The sequence below is a fragment of the Oncorhynchus keta genome, chromosome 4 (genome assembly GCF_023373465.1).
Source record: "Oncorhynchus keta strain PuntledgeMale-10-30-2019 chromosome 4, Oket_V2, whole genome shotgun sequence".
In the NCBI taxonomy this organism is placed as follows: domain Eukaryota; kingdom Metazoa; phylum Chordata; class Actinopteri; order Salmoniformes; family Salmonidae; genus Oncorhynchus; species Oncorhynchus keta.
This window is the reverse complement of record NC_068424.1, coordinates 17,402,642-17,424,102: the sequence shown is the minus strand read 5'-3', so window position 1 is coordinate 17,424,102 and position 21,461 is coordinate 17,402,642. Positions and strand designations below refer to the sequence as shown.

Below are 21,461 nucleotides of genomic sequence, written 5' to 3'. Positions count from 1 at the left end.
TCAGTTAAGAACAAATTCTTATTTTCAATGACGGCCTAGGAACAGTGGGTTAACTGCCTGTTCAGGGGCAGAACGACAGATTTGTACCTTGTCAGCTCAGGGATTCGAACTTGCAACCTTTCGGTTACTAGTCCAACACTCTAACCACTAGGCTACCCTGCCGGAAGTTTGGGGAAAGGGCCTTCCCCAAACTGTTGCCACAAAGTGGGATGCACAGAATCGTCTAGAATGTCATTGTATGCTGTAGCGTTAAGAGTTCCCTTCATTGGAACTAAGGGGCCTGAACCATGAAAAAAAGCCCCAGACCATTATTTCCTCCTCCACCAAACTTTGCAGTTGGCACTATGCATTGGGGCAGCTTTCTCCTGACATCTGTCAAACCCAAAATCTTACTACCAGATGGTGAAGTGTGATTCATCACTCCAGAGAACGCGTTTCCACTGCTCCAGAGTCCTATGGCGGCAAGCTTTACACCACTCCAGCCGACGCTTGGCATTGCGCATGGTGATCTTAGGCTTGTGTGCGGCTTCCCGGCCATGGAAACCCATTTCGAGAAGCAGATTGGATCTCCGTAGTGAGTGTTTCAACCGAGGACAGAGGATTTTTACGGGCTACAGGCTTCAGCACTCGGCGGAACCATTCTGTGAGCTTATGTGGCCTATCAGTTGGCGGATGTGCCGTTGTTGCTCCAAGACGTTTACACTTCAAAATAACAGCACTTCCAGTTGACCGGGGAAGCTTTAGCAGGGCAGAAATTTGACAAATGGTGGCATCCTATGACGGTGCCACGTTGAAAGTCACTGAGCTATTCAGTAAGGCCATTCTACTGCCAACGTTTGTCTATGGAGATTGCATGGCTGTATGCTCGATACTATGCACCTGTCAGCAACGGGTGTTGCTGAAATAGCCAAATCAACTAATTTGAATGGGTATCCACATACCCTTTTTATATATAGTGTATAATTCCTGGCTGCTAGGTTGTAAAGGATACCATTTGGGGAATGCATGCTCTCTATGGATGGATGTGTGGCTGGCACGGTCAGTCTAGGGAACAAATATGATGAGCTGCAGAAAAGCTTCAGGAGGCAATGTGATCAGTTGGCCACAGAGGAGCACTGTTGTACAACCTTCATGGGACTCAAGACAATGTCAACAACATTCCAACAGCATTCACAAGTAGAAACACACACACACAGTCTACATAAACATGCAGGCACACACACACACACAGTTAATTGCCTCTTCTAGACTCACAGCTGAACTCACCTACACACACACACATCGATTACTTACTCACACGTGTGTTGTTGTGTGTGGCCAGCCCCGGACAATAGTGGCAATGCGTTACTGACTCTCTGTGTTGTTCTCTCCCGTCCCACGGCTGGTGGCCTACTGCCTTATCTTTGTCTCCCGTCCCACGGCTGGTGTCCTACTGCCTTATCTTTGTCTCCCGTCCCACGGCTGGTGTCCTACTGCCTTATCTTTGTCTCCCGTCCCACGGCTGGTGGCCTACTGCCTTATCTTTGTCTCCCGTCCCACGGCTGGTGGCCTACTCCCTTATCTTTGTCTCCCGTCCCACGGCTGGTTGCCTACTCCCTTACCTTTGTCTCCCGTCCCACGGCAGGTGGCCTACTCCCTTACCTTTGTCTCCCGTCCCACGGCAGGTGGCCTACTCCCTTACCTTTGTCTCCCGTCCCACGGCTGGTGGCCTACTCCCTTACCTTTGTCTCCCGTCCCACGGCTGGTGGCCTACTCCCTTACCTTTGTCTCCCGTCCCACGGCAGGTGGCCTACTCCCTTATCTTTGTCCTCCGTCCCACGGCAGGTGGCCTACTGCCTTATCTTTGTCCTCCGTCCCACGGCAGGTGGCCTACTGCCTTATCTTTGTCTCCCGTCCCACGGCAGGTGGCCTACTGCCTTATCTTTGTCTCCCGTCCCACGGCTGGTGGCCTACTCCCTTATCTTTGTCCTCCGTCCCACGGCAGGTGGCCTACTGCCTTATCTTTGTCTCCCGTCCCACGGCAGGTGGCCTACTCCCTTATCTTTGTCCTCCGTCCCACGGCTGGTGGCCTACTGCCTTATCTTTGTCTCCGTCCCACGGCAGGTGGCCTACTGCCGTATTTTTGTCCTCCGTCCCACGGCAGGTGGCCTACTGCCTTATCTTTGTCCTCCGTCCCACGGCAGGTGGCCTACTCCCTTATCTTTGTCCTCCGTCCCACGGCTGGTGTCCGACTGCCTTATCTTAGTCTCCCGTCCCACTGCTGGTGGCCTACTGCCTTACCTTTGTCTCCCGTCCCACGGCAGGTGGCCTACTCCCTTATCTTTGTCTCCCGTCCCACGGCTGGTGGCCTACTCCCTTACCTTTGTCTCCCGTCCCACGGCAGGTGGCCTACTCCCTTATCTTTGTCTCCCGTCCCACGGCTGGTGGCCTACTCCCTTACCTTTGTCTCCCGTCCCACGGCAGGTGGCCTACTCCCTTATCTTTGTCCTCCGTCCCACGGCTGGTGGCCTACTGCCTTATCTTTGTCTCCCGTCCCACGGCAGGTGGCCTACTCCCTTATCTTTGTCCTCCGTCCCACGGCAGGTGGCCTACTGCCTTATCTTTGTCTCCGTCCCACGGCAGGTGGCCTACTCCCTTATCTTTGTCCTCCGTCCCACGGCAGGTGGCCTACTGCCTTATCTTTGTCTCCCGTCCCACGGCAGGTGGCCTACTGCCTTATCTTTGTCTCCCGTCCCACGGCTGGTGGCCTACTCCCTTATCTTTGTCTCCCGTCCCACGGCTGGTGGCCTACTCCCTTACCTTTGTCTCCCGTCCCACGGCTGGTGGCCTACTGCCTTAACTTTGTCTTCTGTCCCACTGCTGGTGGCCTACTGCCTTTTCTTTGTCCTCCGTCCCACGGCTGGTGGCCTACTGCCTTATCTTTGTCTCCCGTCCCACGGCTGGTGGCCTACTGCCTTATCTTTGTCTCCCGTCCCACGGCTGGTGGCCTACTCCCTTATCTTTGTCTTCCGTCCCACGGCTGGTGGCCTACTCCCTTATCTTTGTCCTCCGTCCCACGGCTGGTGGCCTACTCCCTTATCTTTGTCCTCCGTCCCACGGCTGGTGTCCTACTCCCTTATCTTTGTCCTCCGTCCCACGGCTGGTGGCCTACTGCCTTATCTTTGTCCTCCGTCCCACGTTTGGTGGCCTACTCCCTTTTCTTTGTCCTCCGTCCCATGGCTGGTGGCCTACTGCCTTATCTTTGTCTCCCGTCCCACGGCTGGTGGCCTACTCCCTTATCTTTGTCTCCCGTCCCACGGCTGGTGGCCTGCTCCATGATTTCTGTCTCCCCCAGAGCAGTTAGTGTTGACTCCCAGCCGAGTTCACAGGCTGGCCAGGCTGGCACCCCTCACTGCTTGGAGTTCACAGGCTGGCCTGGCTGGCACCCCTCACTGCTTGGAGTTCACAGGCTGGCACCCCTCACTGCTTGGAGTTCACAGGCTGGCCTGGCTGGCACCCCTCACTGCTTGGAGTTCACAGGCTGGCCTGGCTAGCACCCCTCACTGCTTGGAGTTCACAGGCGGGCCTGGCTGGCACCCCTCACTGCTTGGAGTTCACAGGCTGGCCTGGCTAGCACCCCTCACTGCTTGGAGTTCACAGGCTGGCACCCCTCACTGCTTGGAGTTCACAGGCTGGCCTGGCTGGCACCCCTCACTGCTTGGAGTTCACAGGCTGGCCTGGCTAGCACCCCTCACTGCTTGGAGTTCACAGGCTGGCCTGGCTGGCACCCCTCACTGCTTGGAGTTCACAGGCTGGCCTGGCTAGCACCCCTCACTGCTTGGAGTTCACAGGCTGGCCTGGCTAGCACCCCTCACTGCTTGGAGTTCACAGTCTGGCCTGGCTGGCACCCCTCACTGCTTGGAGTTTACAGGCTGGCGCCTCTCACTGTTTGGAGTTCACAGTCTGGCCTGGCTGGCACCCCTCACTGCTTGGAGTTCACAGGCTGGCACACCTCACTGCTTGGAGTTCACAGGCTGGCCAGGCTGGTGCCCTTCACTGCTTGGAGTTCACAGGCTGGCCAGGCTGGCGCCCCTCACTGCTTGGAGTTCACAGGCTGGCCAGGCTGGCACCCCTCACTGCTTGGAGTTCACAGGCTGGCCAGGCTGGTGCCCCTCACTGCTTGGAGTTCACAGGTTGGCCAGGCTGGCACCCCTCGCTGCTTGGAGTTCACAGGCTGGCGCCCCTCACTGCTTGGAGTTCACCAGGCTGGCCAGGCTGGCACCCCTCACTGCTTGGAGTTCACCAGGCTGGCCAGGCTGGCACCCCTCACTGCTTGGAGTTCACAAGCTGACCAGGCTGGCACCCCTCACTGCTTGGAGTTCACTAGTGCGTGCACTGGAATAGTAACCTTTAATGACTAGAGCAGCGGTCGGGGCCAATCAATTCAAGGAGTGAATTTCAATTGAAAATGAACCCCAACCCTGGACTAGAGCACAGTGGTGGTCACTAAACCCTGATACTAGAGACACACAACTTTCTAGGACCAGGCAGGGCTGGTGACCGCTGGACTAGGCTGGTCTGCCTGTCTGGACAGTGACTTTATGTGCTCGTAGTAAATAGACTTGACATACGATCACATATACACATACTGTATAAACCACCATGTATTCACTCTGCAATATCTTGTACACATATCGAAAGACACACAAAACACACACAAGAACATGGTCACATACAGTTGAAGTCGGAAGTTTACATACACCTTAGCCAAATACATTTAAAGTAAGTTTTTCACATTTAATCCTAGTAAAAATTCCGTCTTAGGTCAGTTAGGATCACCACTTTATTTTAAGAATGTGAAATGTCAGAAAAATAGTAGAGAGAATGATTTATTTCTGCTTTTATTTCTTTCATCACATTCCCAGTGGGTCAGACGTTTAAATACACTCAATTGCCTTTCAATTGTTTAACTTGGATCAAACATTTCAGGTAGCCTTCCACAAGCTTCCCACAATAAGTTGGGTGAATTTTGGCCCATTCCTCCTGACCGAGCTGGTGTAACTGGTTTGTACGCCTCCTTGCTCGCACACACTTTTTCAGTTCTGCCCACAAATTGGCTATAGGATTAAGGTCAGGGCTTTGTGATGGCCACTCCAATACCTTGACTTTGTTGTCCTTAAGCCAGTTTGCCACAACTTTGGATGTACTGTATGCTTGGGGTCATTGTCCATTTGGAAGATCCATTTGCGATCAAGTTTTAACTTCCCGACTGATGTCTTGAGATGTTGCTTCAATATATCTACATAATTTTCATTCCTCATGATGCCATCTATTTTGTGAAGTGCACCAGTCCCTCCTGCAGCAATGCACCCCCACAACATGATGCTGCCACCCCCATGCTTCACGGTTGGGATGGTGTTCTTCGGCTTGCAAGCACCCCTCTTTTTCCTCCAAACATAACGATGGTCATTATGGCCAAACAGTTCTATTTTTATTTCATCAGACCAGAGGACATTTCTCAAAAAAATCCGATCTTTGTCCCCATGTGCAGTTGCAAACCGTAGTCTGGCTTTTTTATGGCAGTTTTGGAACAGTGGCTTCTTCCTTGCTGAGTGGCCTTTTAGGTTATGTCGATGTAGGACTCATTTTACTGTGGATATAGATACTTTTGTACCTGTTTCCTCCAGCATCTTCACAAGGTCCTTTGCTGTTGTTCTGGGATTGATTTGCACTTTTCGCACCAAACTTCGTTCATCTCTTGGAGACAGAACGCGTCTTCTTCCTGAGCGGTATGACAGCTGCGTGGTCCCATGGTGTTTATACTTGCGTACTATTGTTTGTACAGATGAACGTGGTACCTTCAGGCATTTGGAAATTGCTCCCAAGGATGAACCACACTTGTGGAGGTCTACAATATTTTTTTTCTGAGGTCTTGGCTGATTTCTTTTGACTTTCCCAATGAGGCAATGAGTTTGAAGGTAAGCCTTGAAATACATCCCCAGGCCATGACATAATTTTCTGGAATTTTCCAAGCTGTTTAAAGGCACAGTCAACTTAGTGTATGTAAACTTCTGACCCACTGGAATTGTGATACAGTGAATTATTGTAACGGCTCTCTTCTATCTCCTCCTCTGACGAAGAGGTAGAATAAGGATCGGACCAAAATGCAGCGTGATGATTATTCATGATAGATATTAATGAAGGAAAAACTAACATGCAGAAACTACAAAAATAACGAAATGAAATAACGAAAACCAAAACAGCCCTATCTGGTGCAAACACAAAGACAGGAACAATCACCCACGAAACACTCACAGAATATGGCTGCCTAAATATGGCTCCCAATCAGAGCCAATGAAAATCACCTGACTCTGATTGAGAACCGCCTCAGGCAGCCATAGACTAATTAGACACCCCACAAAACCCCAAGACAAAAAACACACCACAATAACCCATGTCACACCCTGGCCTGACCAAATAAATAAAGAAAACACAAAATACTAAGACCAAGGCGTGACAATTATAAGTGAAATAATCTGTTTGTAAACAATTGTTGGAAAAATGACTTGTGTCATGCACAAAGTAGATGTCCTAACCGACTTGCCAAAACAATAGTTTGTTAACAAGACATTTGTGGAGGGGTTTAAAAACTAGTTTTAATGACTCCAACCTAAGTGTATGTAAACTTCTGACTTCAACTGCATATGTAAATAAAGCACACTTACTTGTGACCCATGCGTATGCACATGGCATGAATTAACCATGCACATAGAGGCATGCATGTGTTTCGGGTTGACTGTTGGGTTGGGTGAGAGTGAGTGACTGAGAGGGTGAGCAGGCGAGTAGTTGGGCCATTGTAAATGCATTGCCACTAATATTTTTTTTTTTAGCTTTGTGTGAATGGGAGTGTAATGGGAGTGTGTGTCTGTGCATGCGTGAAAGTACAGTATATGTGATTAGGTATAAATGTATTATCCTGTCTCACCTGTAGGATTATCAGTGTATGGATTAGCAGGTAGAGGAAGTTGCAGAGCAGACAGAGAGAGGATTACTACTCCAGCTTGTGCTGTAGGAAAGAGGCTTTCACTCCTCTACTAATTGTTCACTCCATCGTCTTGGTAACTGGACCCACTGGCCACCCCTGCAGACCTGCAGGTCAACCTTGACCAGGGAGTAAACGACCTGGCTAGAGGTCACCTTAGGAACAGGGACAGCCATGGAACCTCGTAGGGGTCAGACGGTCAGACGGCGCTGCTCTGTAGGTAATGCTTTCCTGTAATGGGAGGGGCAACGAATCAACACAGGGAGACTGGGGGGCGATGGGGGAACCTCCGATTCACCAAGAAGTTTCAGAGGGTGGGACTTCAAGTGGGCTGTCTGAATTTGTAGTTTGCTTATTTTTAGTAACATGACTGACTTTGTATGCCTGTTTTACAGATAGTCAAAACCATAAGCCAAAACAAGAAACACTGAGCGTCGCTATCCGACTGTCACATTCAATTGGTGGACATCATAATTAGGACTGCAGCGGTCACAATTTAGTTAGCCTGTGATTGTCAAGCATATAACTGCCGTTCTCATGGTAATTGACCGTTAATTAACATAAACACATTTAACATCTCTTGGCTTCCACTGATGCAGACCTTTGGAAAATCTACTTTTTAAAAAGTCTAATAAATACATGTAATATAGCCTACACCTTCAATAAATCCATGATTTATTTTAGACAGGTCTAAAGAAGCATGATATGAAGAAAATGTAGTCTATTTCATAAGAACAGAATAGCATACTCTGAGTTGTCTTTATGTTAGGTCCTGATATGGCTATGCCATATGGCTGTGGGCTACACTATTTCATTTAGCAGACAAGATTAGCTTTGAATTCCATGGCATTATTTTATAGTATGAAGAATACAACTGAACAAAGCTGAATAAAATAGAAAGTATCTTTTCTCCAACGATTTGAGGGAGTGTGCACATTCATTGTTGAGCAGTTAACAAATAAACAGGTACCCCTTTATGCTTAATTTTGAGTTATTTATGTAATGTTAGTTGTGATACAAAGGTTGGGCTATAAGTTTAGATGATTAATACATTCTAAGGCTGCATGACACGACTCTAATGATGATTTGAAAAAAGTTGCATGAAAGGCATGAGCTCTGCTTTGGTTTTTTTGTGCAGGCTGTACACACTTCATCAGTCTCTTATTCACAATTTGACAAGCACTTGATAATACCTCGGATTTCCCGGCGCAAGCCCCTTGTGTGGCTGTAATGCCTTTTTTTCGCGTCGATTAGCCGTTGTGACCTTGGGCCGAATATAATCATTTTAATTCCCTTCTCCCTTTGTGCTGCGTGCTTCGACTCACATCCCACTCACATGGCTCTCCATCACGTGATTGGGTCTTTCTCACATGCTACAAGTGAAGACATACACATACACACGCGTCCTATCCATTTCCGAGGCGCATATTGAAGATATTAGAACTGTCCACATTTACTTTTCATTAGCCAACAAGATGAGTAGCCCTAACGAACAGCAAAAGCACTAGCTTATGTGAATCTACTATCCCCCAGAGTACAATAATGTCGAACAAATCGACTTGTCAAAAGAACAGACGACTTTCAATCGACCAATACTTGTTTTAGTCGGGGTCAACCCTAATCAAAATAAATCATCATGAGGCCCTGTAGCTGTCTTACTCCTTCTCCACTGCATTGTCTTTCACCTTGTTGCATCCTCTGCTAAAAATGTACACTCCTATGTGATCACAACCTCCTCTCCTCCTCTCTCTCCCCAGTGAGCTGTGAGATAGATGGTGGGAGGTGATTTATTGGCCTGTTGGTTCCTCTGCGCAGGCATTTCTGACAAATGCCAGATCCTACAACGCCTGGATAGGCATTTTACTTATCAGCTAACCACATATTTTATATCAATCTGTTGCCTAACGACGTGGCAGGCAACCATTGGTTGATGCGTGCAACGTCTGAGCAGGGGAACGTGACCACAGTGATCAGTCTGCTCAGATGACCTTTGACCCGTTCGGTCTCCTGTGAACTAGCCCCAGACGACCAGGAGGCTCCCTGCATGAATCTTTATGAGCGGTTGGAACATTTGGTCCTGGATGTCTACTATGTGTGCAGGATTGTGTTCCAGTCCAGCTCTAGCACCTGATTAAACATGTCCTAAAAGACACTGCATGGTCAATCTGACGTCTGCATTGGCCTTGAAGCATTTACAGGGATACGGCCTCTGCAGTAGTCAGGGCATTCATTCTTCTTGCGCTTCACGGAGCAGCGTTGAGCTGTTGAGAAGGAAGTTGTCAAGGATGTAAGTTTGTGTTTATACAGGACCTCCTGCCCCCACCTACCGTCAACCAATCATGTCAATGCGGATCTCTACCCTCCGCATTGTTATAACATTTGGGAGGCGCCCGGCATTGCGGTACGGAGATCAATTTGGCCTCTGCAAGCCTCTGGAGGGTCCACAACTGCGTCACAACCTCCATACGGAGCCTTCGACCATATTTTCAGATCAAGCATAAATTGTTTCTAAGCCTGCGCACACTGTGACACCTGCATGTGATTCATATGTACATTCCTGCATGCTGGATGCTTACCTGATCTGCCTAACAAGATCTTACTGTCATCTCCACTCCTCCTAGACATGTGTCCCTGTCCCCATTCCAATGGAAAACAGGATGTGTATGAATATTGATGCTATCAGGGGCTGTAATGACCATCTGTTCTGCTTTCAACCTGTCCATTTCGGCCTTGTCATTTGACAGAGGCTACACACAGAAATAACTTAGCACACAGAGGGAAAGCTCTGCTGCCTTGTGTTATTTTTCTGAATTATTGATGGAATAATGATGGATGTTTTCAATTCCAGCCCCACAAGGCGATCCAAACAGGGCCCAATCTTGTAAGAATTGATTGCCAATTGTATTGCTAGTGAAGTTTGGAGTAGAACCTGAAATTAGTTAGAAATTGAGCTGCAGTAGGGCCAATATTGCAGTTTGTGGCTATGATTTCATATAGCCTGCCCTGAATAGTGAATGTAGTGACTGAACCGTATAAGGCCCCAGGAAACAGTCTGGGAAAATGAGGAACGTGATCTCTTGATGGATGATGCGTCCCCTTACAAGTGTAAAATAAACTGGTAAAACAAGCCTGCAAAAAAATATGCTAGACAGCAGACACTATTACCAGCCTCGCTCAGGGGGCTACTGTCCCTTTTAAATCCGGAGCCCTCAGCCCGCCCTCAGATGGGAACACCCGTAGTCAAGCCTTAGCGGGAGACTAGGGAGGTTGTCTGGTTTCGGAGCGTCATCTAATCCGCGTTGCAGGGAGGCAATTTTTAATGGCTATGCCGAGAAAAATGCTTTTCTAAACCGCCAGAGACGGCCCGATGAAACGGAGGCGGCGGAGGTCTGTGGGCTTGGGGTATTCTCACAACCAGGACTCGGGAGCTTACTCAACAGCGAGGCGGAGGGAAAGGATACGAGTGACGGGCGTGCTCCAGCTGTCCTCGCCGAGGCTCGTTGTGCCAGCTGGGTAAACTATTCCGTAACGTCCAGAACTGCTTGCCTCTCACTCCCCCCTCCGTTATTTAGCGGGATGATAGAAAATGTTCCTCCGACGCTCAGTGGGTGTGCGAGTCGTGCGGATCGCTGATTCACCTTGATTTTAAACGAGACAACCACAAAAGAGGTGTGACCCAGTATGGAAGCAGTACCGCGCGATTCATGCCGCGCCGGTTCAGGTTCTCTTGGGTGATAATGCAGGTGCTCTGTGCGCACATAGGACGATGTAACAAGTCCCCAATTGTGTTAGATAAACAAATACACAATGTTTCCGCAACGATAAAAGGAGTCAAACCAACGGTGTTTGTTTGAACATAGTACATCCCTCAGCACATTCTATACAGATGGTCCCGTGGGCGTTGAGCGGCTTGTGTGTGTATTGGTGATGGTGCAACGGCATCGAGCGAGGCGAGAGCGCACTGAAAGAAGAGGGGCTGTTTGGAATGGGGAGGGGGGAATTCATTGACATCGACCGCCACTCCGCCAGTTTACATCAGAATACAGTTAGCCCTACCTACCTACCTGTTATTTATGCCCTCCGCTGTTTAACTGTAAACAACGTCTCGTATGTCTCTGTCCCTCCCACACACATACTTACCCTAGCCTTATCTTTCTCCCATCAATCGAACCGCGCAGGACCCTCTTGCTCATCCGCCGGCTACCACAAGGCAGATGACGAGATGTCTGGGACTACTTCTCAGGCGGATCCCACAGATGCCACGGCGCGGACGATTCTGCTCAACCAACCTCAGAACACCAAGTTCTGTGATAACCATGTCAGGTAAAATGTAATCTGGCTACAGCATCTTTATCATCAAGTCTGCCTTTCCAGACGGTTTGTGATATTATGATTGCCTACAATAGTTTGTTGATACTTTTAGGAATTTGTTTTTTTATTTTAATTTTGTTTTAGTTAAATTGTTTTTGTGATTGCCCAATGGTCTTATTATTGATAGGCTATAGGAGATAATGGGCCATTTACGGAACAGTAAATTATGGTTGTACATTTTAATCAATTATGTATTAAATGACCTCCGATGATTGGAGAAAGGTATCAACGGGTGGTTGTTTTAGGACTGCCCTGTTAGTGTCAGTCTGAGGAAAGTGCTTCACATGAACTTTTAGGCTACTGTCACGTGACCGATTTTAGCATTTTTTTTGCGCATCATATCAAAACATCTAAGTTTTTTGTGTTGAGCTTCACAATCAATTTAAGATATTTTCGTTTGATTTGGACATGATCGGTCCCATGACTTGAATGGGATTTGTGCCACAAATGCTAAATGGTTAGCATGTGGAAACAGTGCCTGGGAAACTAAACCAAATCATTGATTTATGTCATACCTTGTCCATAGACTACTTACAGGGTCAGGAAACCAATGTGTCATTTTGTAATTTGGGTGAACTATTCCTCTAATCAATAATGACTCATGTATTTTTAAAGCAGGCACTGAAAGAAAGGTAACTACAGAGAGTTAATAGAACTGCCTCAGATGGTAATGGAAGAGATTTAGTAGTCCAGCATGAAATAGAATAGAAGAGGTTCCATTCAAAGTTTGAAAGAAATGTGTTTTGCTCAGGAAAAATATCCCCAAATCTAACAAGATCTACAGTATGATCCAGGTCTGGTCACTGGTCATTTTACTCTGTGCTGTCCTGATCAGATGAAGCAAACAACCTTCTCACACTACATTTTAAAATGGATACTCATTCCTTCAATTCAGGAAGTACTCTGAAATTACAATTATCTTCTATGCTTTTCAATTAGGAAAAATTGCAATTGGAATTTGGCTTACCTTCTGAATTCCCTGGAATTTAAATTGTTCCCAACCCTGGTAAGCAGAGGATCTGGCCTTAACAAATCCAGTCTCTAAAGTGAAAACATTCACAACCAGTTGGTTAATGATTTGGTGTGTGGCTATCTCTCATGGGCAGGGTTCTGGGTAGGGCCCAAACAGAATCTTCATTTGTGTGGAATGTCTTTGACAAACACCCTCCCAGCTGTCGGCTGCATATTCGATGGTGACGACGACACTGGAGCTATAAAGTCCTATAGCTTTGCAGACCAATGTATTGTTTTACATTTGTTATTACCCCTCAGTGTATTTATGTTGACTTGAGGAGATATAGGGTTGAGTTCAGTGGTGTGCAGCACAGTGGTGTGGTGTGCAGCACAGTGGTGTGGTGTGCAGCACAGTGGTGTGGTGTGCAGCACAGTCGTGTGGTGTGCAGCAATGTCGGAATGTTCAAATAGAAGATTTGTAGAATAGTTATGCTTCTCTGTTATGTAGAATAGGAAATCATGTTGGCTTTATATGCCCTACAACTCTATCTGGAACATTTAGGAGACTACGCCCTCCTGAACATTACCCTGCCGCCTATAGAATCCATCAGGTCCTAGTTACGTGGGGCAATCGGCAAACACACCTCACCGATCTGTCTTTACTGTCAGGAGATTCAATTCTGCTCTGAAAGGGGCCTATTTCAGGTCCGTTAATAAGATTAAGGTGGGCCTTCGTCAAATTGTCTCATTGGATCACCAGGCCATTTACTGGCCTGTGATTGGACAGTCTGTCTCTGGAGCCATGCCCTGTGTATGTCTGTGTTTTGTGTTTTAGGGCTTCACTGGTCCTATTGATTACTCTGAGATTAAATTCCTATAGCTCTTTTCCTCTTCCACCTCTTTTGTTTTCCTCTTCCACCCCTTCTGTTTTCCTCTTCCACCTCTTCTGTTTTCCTCTTCCACCCCTTCTGTTTTCCTCTTCCACCTATTCTGTTTTCCTCTTCCACCTCTTCTGTTTTCCTCTTCCACCTCTTCTGTTTTCCTCTTCCACCTCTTCTGTTTTCCTCTTCCACCTCTTCTGTTTTCCTCTTCCACCTCTTCTGTTTTCCTCTTCTACCTCTTTTGTTTTCCTCATCCACCTCTTCTCTGCCTTCACTTCATGTTTTATTCACATCCCTGTGTCAAATCAAATTCTATTTGTCACATGCGCCGAATACAACTGGTGTAAACCTTACAGTGAATTGCTTACTTAGTAATTTTTTTAATTATTTTTTTATATATATATTTTTTTAAACGGCAGCAGTAAAATAACAATAGTGAGTCGATGTGCGGGGCGCCGGTTAGTCGAGGTAATTGAGGTATTGTGTCTCTCGATATAAGCAGGTTTAATGTGTGAATCAGATGAGGTATGAACACACTGAGGTACCAGAAGTGTGTGTATCTGGGTCAGCAGGTGCTGTTATGTCTGATATTTGATGTCCTGGTCTTTGTGTGTGACTGTGGGCTCATCTCCAAGGAGATTTACATGTGATGGAGGATTTAGATACTCTCTTACACACAGACGTACACATAAACACACCCTTGACTTAGCTATATTGGCCAGGATAACGACGAGCCCTGAAGGGAAGGCTGGTAGTTATGTTTGTCTCTCAAAAAACTCTTACAGTTGTTGGCTATTATCAATGCTAATAATTGCTGTTGTCTGAGCCATAGAGGTGATTGACTGACAAGGCTTCCAAGGCCTCATACACCCCTATTTGATCTAAATATAAATCTTTGAACAGTGAGGTGAGGTCCATTTGCAGGAGTGTGAAAGTGTGCAGCCCATAATAGATCCTTGGTAACACTTTACTTGACACCCAACCCCATAACATGTTATGCCGCAGTCATAACCATGGTGTAATGTGTCATAACATCTGACATAACTTGTCATAACCTGTCATAAATGGTCAAAACACTGTCATGACCCATATATTTACACCTGTGACATATATTGCGTTATTTTATGGCTGGTTATGACACCTGCATTTATTCAAATGTGCTTTCTCCCTGACAAGAAGTTTCCTTTCGTTTGAAAGTTGGTTTCTTATCCCCTTTGTTGTTGTAATGAATTCTTTTACAGTCATGTTTTTTTCTCCATATTTTAAATAACTTGTATAAAATACTCTTTATGGCAATGTCATAAATCATTATGACCATCCTGTGTCACTTAACTTGGACTAAGAAAATACACTTCATCATTTGTCTCTTTAATGTGTGGGTCAGATGTGCTTATCTCAACACACTGTAGTACCAGAAGAATGTGTGTGTGTGTGTGTGTGTGTGTGTGTGTGTGTGTGTGTGTGTGTGTGTGTGTGTGTGTGTGTGTGTGTGTGTGTGTGTGTGTGTGTGTGTGTGTGTGTGTGTGTGTGTGTGTGTGTGTGTGTGTGTGTGTGTGTGTGTGTGTATCCGGTTCAGCTGTTGCGTCTGTTATTTGATATCCTGGTCTTTGTGTGACTGTGGGCTCGTTGCAGGGAGACCATTTTTTAAGGGCCATGCCGAGAAAAAGCCTTTTCCAGACCGCCAGAGACGGGCGATGAAACAGAGACGGTGGAGGTCTGTGGGCTTCAGAACATGTGGAAATAACATGAACATACTGTTGACATGTAGGCTATGGTGTAATGGAAGGTCTTTCCTTGTGTGGTGGGTTTTGACACTCTCTTATGTAGGTGTCATAACCAGCCATAATAATATATCCAACCGGTCTAAATGTGTGTCATGACAGTGTTATAGACATGTTATAGTAAAGTGTATAGTAAAGTGCCACCTGATCCGGTAATGTTTTGCTGCCTGTAACAGGACTTTCCAGTTGAACAAAAAGGAGGGCCGCCGTTGAAAACAGATCTAAATCATTTCAGTTCAATTGCAAGTTGCAACATGCAGCTCCTGGAGACGGGCCTTTTTCTCTTCTAACCAGACACCACTCAATGTTCTCTAAACATCAGCCTGAGAGGATTGTACCAGGTCAAAACAGAAGGCACTGTCGTTGCCTGCTGCTACAGAATCACACAGTATTCATATTGTCATCAACACTATAAGAATCAGTGTGTCCTCGGTCCTTACACCTTCAGGAGCTCTCACGTCCTTCACTGTTAACGGTATGAGAAGAATCCAGAAGATCCCGTCTAGTGACCATCAATCAGTACACAAAGGAGAGTCACAAATAGAACACTGGAAATCACGTGCGTTACAGAAAAGGGAAAACATAAATATGCTAATCATTGTTAATGACTATTAACTGAATATTAACGTTATTCATCTTAAATATTCCCATTTCACCGCCATAGGACATTTTGAGTCTAATTGTGTTGTCTCTGTAATGGGGTTTCATGTGCATCGATCATTTTAGTAGAGATTTTTGAAGAATCTTTTGAAGAAGGGATTTAAACTCTAGTGACTACCTCTGTGTTACCTTGGACAACATCGAGAAAGTCAAATCAAACTCCCTATTTTTGTCTACAGTATATACTCACAGCCCAAGGGGGATTACTTTTTTGGTGTGTGTATTTGTGTTTCATTACCGTGGTGACTAACCCTGTGTTGTACATGTATCCCTCCTCCTCCTACTTCTCCTTCTCAGTACCACTAAGTACGGCGTGCTCACCTTCCTGCCTCGTTTCCTGTACGAGCAGATCCGCCGGGCCGCCAATGCCTTCTTCCTCTTCATCGCCCTGATGCAGGTAGGCCACGCCCAGTACATGTGGTTTACTCTGGAGGGAGCAACGTTCTGGAGCATTCAGATAGAAATGTGTTGACAAGATATGATTCTCTGTGGAGTAGAACTATGAAACAAATCAGCTCTATCCATTACATTTCTATCTGTAACCTGCACTGACAACTTGACCGTGTCTAACCAAACCGTCAGCGTTTCTTCAACATTGTCTCTGCGCTCTTCCTCTCAGCAAATCCCTGATGTGTCTCCTACGGGTCGCTACACCACTCTGGTACCACTCATCTTCATCCTCACTGTGGCCGGGATTAAAGAGATCATAGAGGACTATGTAAGTAGGACAGTCACGGGTCTGCAGTCACGGGTCAGCAGTCACGGGTCAGCAGTCACGGGTCTGCAGTCACGGGTCTGCAGTCACGGGTCTGCAGTCACGGGTCTGCAGTCACGGGTCTGCAGTCACGGGTCAGCAGTCACGGGTCAGCAGTCACGGGTCAGCAGTCACGGGTCAGCAGTCACGGGTCAGCAGTCACGGGTCTGCAGTCACGGGTCAGCAGTCACGGGTCTGCAGTCACGGGTCTGCAGTCACGGGTCTGCAGTCACGGGTCTGCAGTCACGGGTCTGCAGTCACGGGTCTGCAGTCACGGGTCAGCAGTCACGGGTCAGCAGTCACGGGTCTGCAGTCACGGGTCTGCAGTCACGGGTCAGCAGTCACGGGTCTGCAGTCACGGGTCAGCAGTCATAGGTCAACGCCTCCGCTGTAGAACAACACCCTGCAGAGTTTATAAATCTCCACCTCTGTTCCAAAACAATTGCTTAGCCGGCACAGTGCCATTCTTGTGCATCTAATGTGAGAGAAAAAGGGAGGGAGACTGGTAAGGAGCTCACCCCCCCTCTGTCTCTTTACAGCAAAGACACAAGGCAGACAACACAGTCAACAAGAAAAAGACCACAGGTATTGGACATTGGACATGTGTGAAGCCGTGCTAGTCAGTTTCATGATTGAATTCCATGTAGCTTCTGGGAATAGACAGTTGTGCTTTAGGGAAGAGCAGTAGTATATGACATGTTTAGGCTAACGGCTCTGTTGTCATTGTGTCTCAGTTCTGAGGAATGGAGCCTGGCAGACTATCATATGGAAACAGGTACCATTACCCTCATCCTCTCTACAGTCTGTCTGACTAGTGGTTACAGATGGAGCCCACACTTTCCACAACACACCTGAACATGGAAAAAGTCCTAACTAAGACTGCATGCATACCTCTCCAGAATGTTCTCTGGCATTTTTCTTCACGTTGTTGAGTATCCTTTCTATCTAATGCTGAGGTTGCTCTGACCGAGGGACGCGTCAGACTTAAACATCCATAGTAAAGCTACTTGCTGCTAACTGTCACTTTCTCTCTCCCTCTCTCCACCACTCCCCCTCTCCACCATCCCCCCTCTCTTCACCCCCTCTCCACCCCCCCTCTCCACCTCCACCCCCCTCTCTCCACCCCCCTCTCTCCACCATCCCTGCTCTCTCCACCATCCCCCTCTCTCCACCATCCCCCGCTCTCTCCACCATCCCCCTCTCTCCACCATCTCTCCCTCTCTCCACCATCCCCCCCTCTCTCCACCATCCCCCTCTCTCCACCATTTCTCCCTCTCTCCACCACCACCCCCCACTCTCTCCACCATCTCTCCCTCTCTCCACCATCTCTCCCTCTCTCCACCATCCCTCCCTCTCTCCACCATCCCCCTCTCTCCACCATCCCCCCTCTCTCCACCCCCCCCCTCTCTCCACCACCCCCTCTCTCCACCACCCCCCTCTCTCCACCCCCCCTCTCCACCATCCCCCTCTCTCCACCATCCCCCCTCTCTCCACCATCCCTCTCTCTTCCTCTCTCTCTCTCTCTCTCTCTCTCGCTATTCCCATGACTCACTTTATCTTGCATCTCTCTCTCTTCCCCCCCATCCATTTTCAATGTCATTCTCACCTCATGCTGTTGCATTTCTGTGTCCTGGCCACAAGGTGGCAGTAGGAGACATAGTGAAGGTGACCAATGGGCAGCATCTTCCAGCTGACATGGTCATAATGTCCTCCAGGTTGGTTTGCGGTCTTGTGTTTTTGTGTGGTCAGTGTTAGTTAAAGTGTTGTTTGATCAGTGTTGTCAGGCTAGTTATAGGGGAGGGATTGAGGGTTGTCACCATTATGTTTGATCAATGATTCAATATTGTCATTTGACTGTTGCATAGATGAATGTTGTGGTAAAGTTGGACTCCATCTCTCTCCGCAGTGAGCCTCAGGCCATGTGTTACACTGAGACCTCCAACCTGGACGGAGAAACCAACCTGAAAATCAGACAGGTGAGACGCGTGCGGAATGACCCCAACGCTGTGCTTTATCGACCTCCGGAGGAGGAGCTGGTGATGGGACTGTGTGTGTGTAACTGCTCTAACAGGGTGTGTGTGTATTTCAGGGTCTCCCTCTCACAGCTGGGCTCCAGTCTCTGGAGGAGCTGATGGGTCTCTCTGGCCGTCTGGAGTGTGAAGAGCCCAACAGACACCTGTATGACTTCACTGGGACTCTACGCCTGGACAACCAAAAGTACTGATCTCTCTCGCTCTTTCGCACTCTCTCTCTTATATTTATATTATTTTGGGGGTTTACTGCCAGGGTCCAGGTCTGGCAGTACTGCTCTAGAAGGCCCAGGCTCTGCTGTAGGCCATGTGGTCAAATTTGTCTCCATTCTTTAAGATTGGGGTTATAAGTCCTTGATTCCAGGTGTCAGGGAAATAACCTACACTCAGGATCAAATGAAACAGTTTTAATATAACCAGTTGAAATTTTGCACTAGTGAGTTTGAGCATCTCATTTAGGATGCCATCAGGGCCGCATGCCTTTTAAATTTGAGGTGCCTGACGTTTCTTATAGAGCTCCTGGTCATTAATTGGGGAATCCAATGGATTTTGATTGTCCTTTATAGATTTTCCTAGTCCATTAAACTTCTCATGAATTTGGCGTTGTTCTGCGTTTGCATCAATGTGAACAGTGTTGTAGAGTGTTGTAAATGGGTCTTCCATATCTCTCCATTTTTCTATCGCTAATTACAATTTTGCCAGAAGTTGTGTGTGTTTATGGACTCCTCACTGTCAGATGATTACTGGGCTGTGAATGTCTGATGTTGTACAGATTACTGGGCTGTGAATGTCTGATGTTGTACAGATTACTGGGCTGTGAATGTCTGATGTTGTACAGATTACTGGGCTGTGAATGTCTGATGTTGTACAGATTACTGGGCTGTGAATGTCTGATGTTGTACAGTTTACTGGGCTGTGAATGTCTGATGTTGTACAGTTTACTGGGCTGTGAATGTCTGATGTTGTACAGATTACTGGGCTGTGAATGTCTGATGTTGTACAGATTACTGGGCTGTGAATGTCTGATGTTGTACAGTTTACTGGGCTGTGAATGTCTGATGTTGTACAGATTACTGGGCTGTGAATGTCTGATGTTGTACAGATTACTGGGCTGTGAATGTCTGATGTTGTACAGATTACTGGGCTGTGAATGTCTGATGTTGTACAGATTACTGGGCTGTGAATGTCTGATGTTGTACAGATTACTGGGCTGTGAATGTCTGATGTTGTACAGATTACTGGGCTGTGAATGTCTGATGTTGTACAGATTACTGGGCTGTGAATGTCTGATGTTGTACAGATTACTGGGCTGTGAATGTCTGATGTTGTACAGATTACTGGGCTGTGAATGTCTGATGTTGTACAGATTACTGGGCTGTGAATGTCTGATGTTGTACAGATTACTGGGCTGTGAATGTCTGATGTTGTACAGATTACTGGGCTGTGAATGTCTGATGTTGTACAGATTACTGGGCTGTGAATGTCTGATGTTGTACAGTTTACTGGGCTGTGAATGTCTGATGTTGTACAGATTACTGGGCTGTGAATGTCTGATGTTGTACAGATTACTGGGCTGTGAATGTCTGATGTTGTACAGATTACTGGGCTGTGAATGTCTGATGTTGTACAGATTACTGGGCTGTGAATGTCTGATGTTGTACAGATTACTGGGCTGTGAATGTCTGATGTTGTACAGATTACTGGGCTGTGAATGTCTGATGTTGTACAGATTACTGGGCTGTGAATGTCTGATGTTGTACAGATTACTGGGCGGTGAATGTCTGATGTTGTACAGATTACTGGGCTGTGAATGTCTGATGTTGTACAGATTACTGGGCTGTGAATGTCTGATGTTGTACAGATTACTGGGCTGTGAATGTCTGATGTTGTACAGATTACTGGGCTGTGAATGTCTGATGTTGTACAGTTTACTGGGCTGTGAATGTCTGATGTTGTACAGATTACTGGGCTGTGAATGTCTGATGTTGTACAGTTTACTGGGCTGTGAATGTCTGATGTTGTACAGATTACTGGGCTGTGAATGTCTGATGTTGTACAGTTTACTGGGCTGTGAATGTCTGATGTTGTACAGATTACTGGGCTGTGAATGTCTGATGTTGTACAGATTACTGGGCTGTGAATGTCTGATGCTGTACAGATTACTGGGCTGTGAATGTCTGATGCTGTACAGATTACTGGGCTGTGAATGTCTGATGCTGTACAGATTACTGGGCTGTGAATGTCTGATGTTGTACAGATTACTGGGCTGTGAATGTCTGATGTTGTACAGATTACTGGGCTGTGAATGTCTGATGTTGTACAGATTACTGGGCTGTGAATGTCTGATGTTGTACAGATTACTGGGCTGTGAATGTCTGATGTTGTACAGATTACTGGGCTGTGAATGTCTGATGTTGTACAGATTACTGGGCTGTGAATGTCTGATGTTGTACAGTTTACTGGGCTGTGAATGTCTGATGCTGTACAGATTACTGGGCTGTGAATGTCTGATGCTGTACAGATTACTGGGATGTGAATGTCTGATGTTGTACAGTTTACTCGGCTGTGAATGTCTGATGTTGTACAGATTACTGGGCTGTGAATGTCTGATGTTGTACAGATTACTGGGCTGTGAATGTCTGATGTTGTACAGTTTACTGGGCTGTGAATGTCTGATGTTGTACAGATTACTGGGCTGTGAATGTCTGATGTTGTACAGATTACTGGGCTGTGAATGTCTGTTGTACAGATTACTGGGCTGTGAATGTCTGATGCTGTACAGATTACTGGGCTGTGAATGTCTGATGTTGTACAGATTACTGGGCTGTGAATGTCTGATGTTGTACAGATTACTGGGCTGTGAATGTCTGATGTTGTACAGATTACTGGGCTGTGAATGTCTGATGTTGTACAGATTACTGGGCTGTGAATGTCTCATGTTGTACAGATTACTGGGCTGTGAATGTCTCATGTTGTACAGATTACTGGGCTGTGAATGTCTGATGTTGT

General features: G+C 46.9%; 1 protein-coding gene across 1 annotated transcript in view; it reads left to right on the top strand.

Annotated features, from left to right (window-relative positions):
- The window catches only part of LOC118378446 (phospholipid-transporting ATPase IB-like), a 118,688-nt gene that overhangs the window by 2,483 nt on the left and 94,744 nt on the right, over window positions 1–21,461 (top strand). The window contains exons 2-9 of the mRNA XM_052502857.1: window positions 11,200–11,344; window positions 15,966–16,065; window positions 16,288–16,386; window positions 16,962–17,007; window positions 17,157–17,197; window positions 18,064–18,137; window positions 18,329–18,398; window positions 18,512–18,639. Coding sequence (XP_052358817.1) covers window positions 11,200–11,344; window positions 15,966–16,065; window positions 16,288–16,386; window positions 16,962–17,007; window positions 17,157–17,197; window positions 18,064–18,137; window positions 18,329–18,398; window positions 18,512–18,639 — 703 coding nt within the window. The remainder of the gene's footprint in view (window positions 1–11,199; window positions 11,345–15,965; window positions 16,066–16,287; window positions 16,387–16,961; window positions 17,008–17,156; window positions 17,198–18,063; window positions 18,138–18,328; window positions 18,399–18,511; window positions 18,640–21,461) is intronic.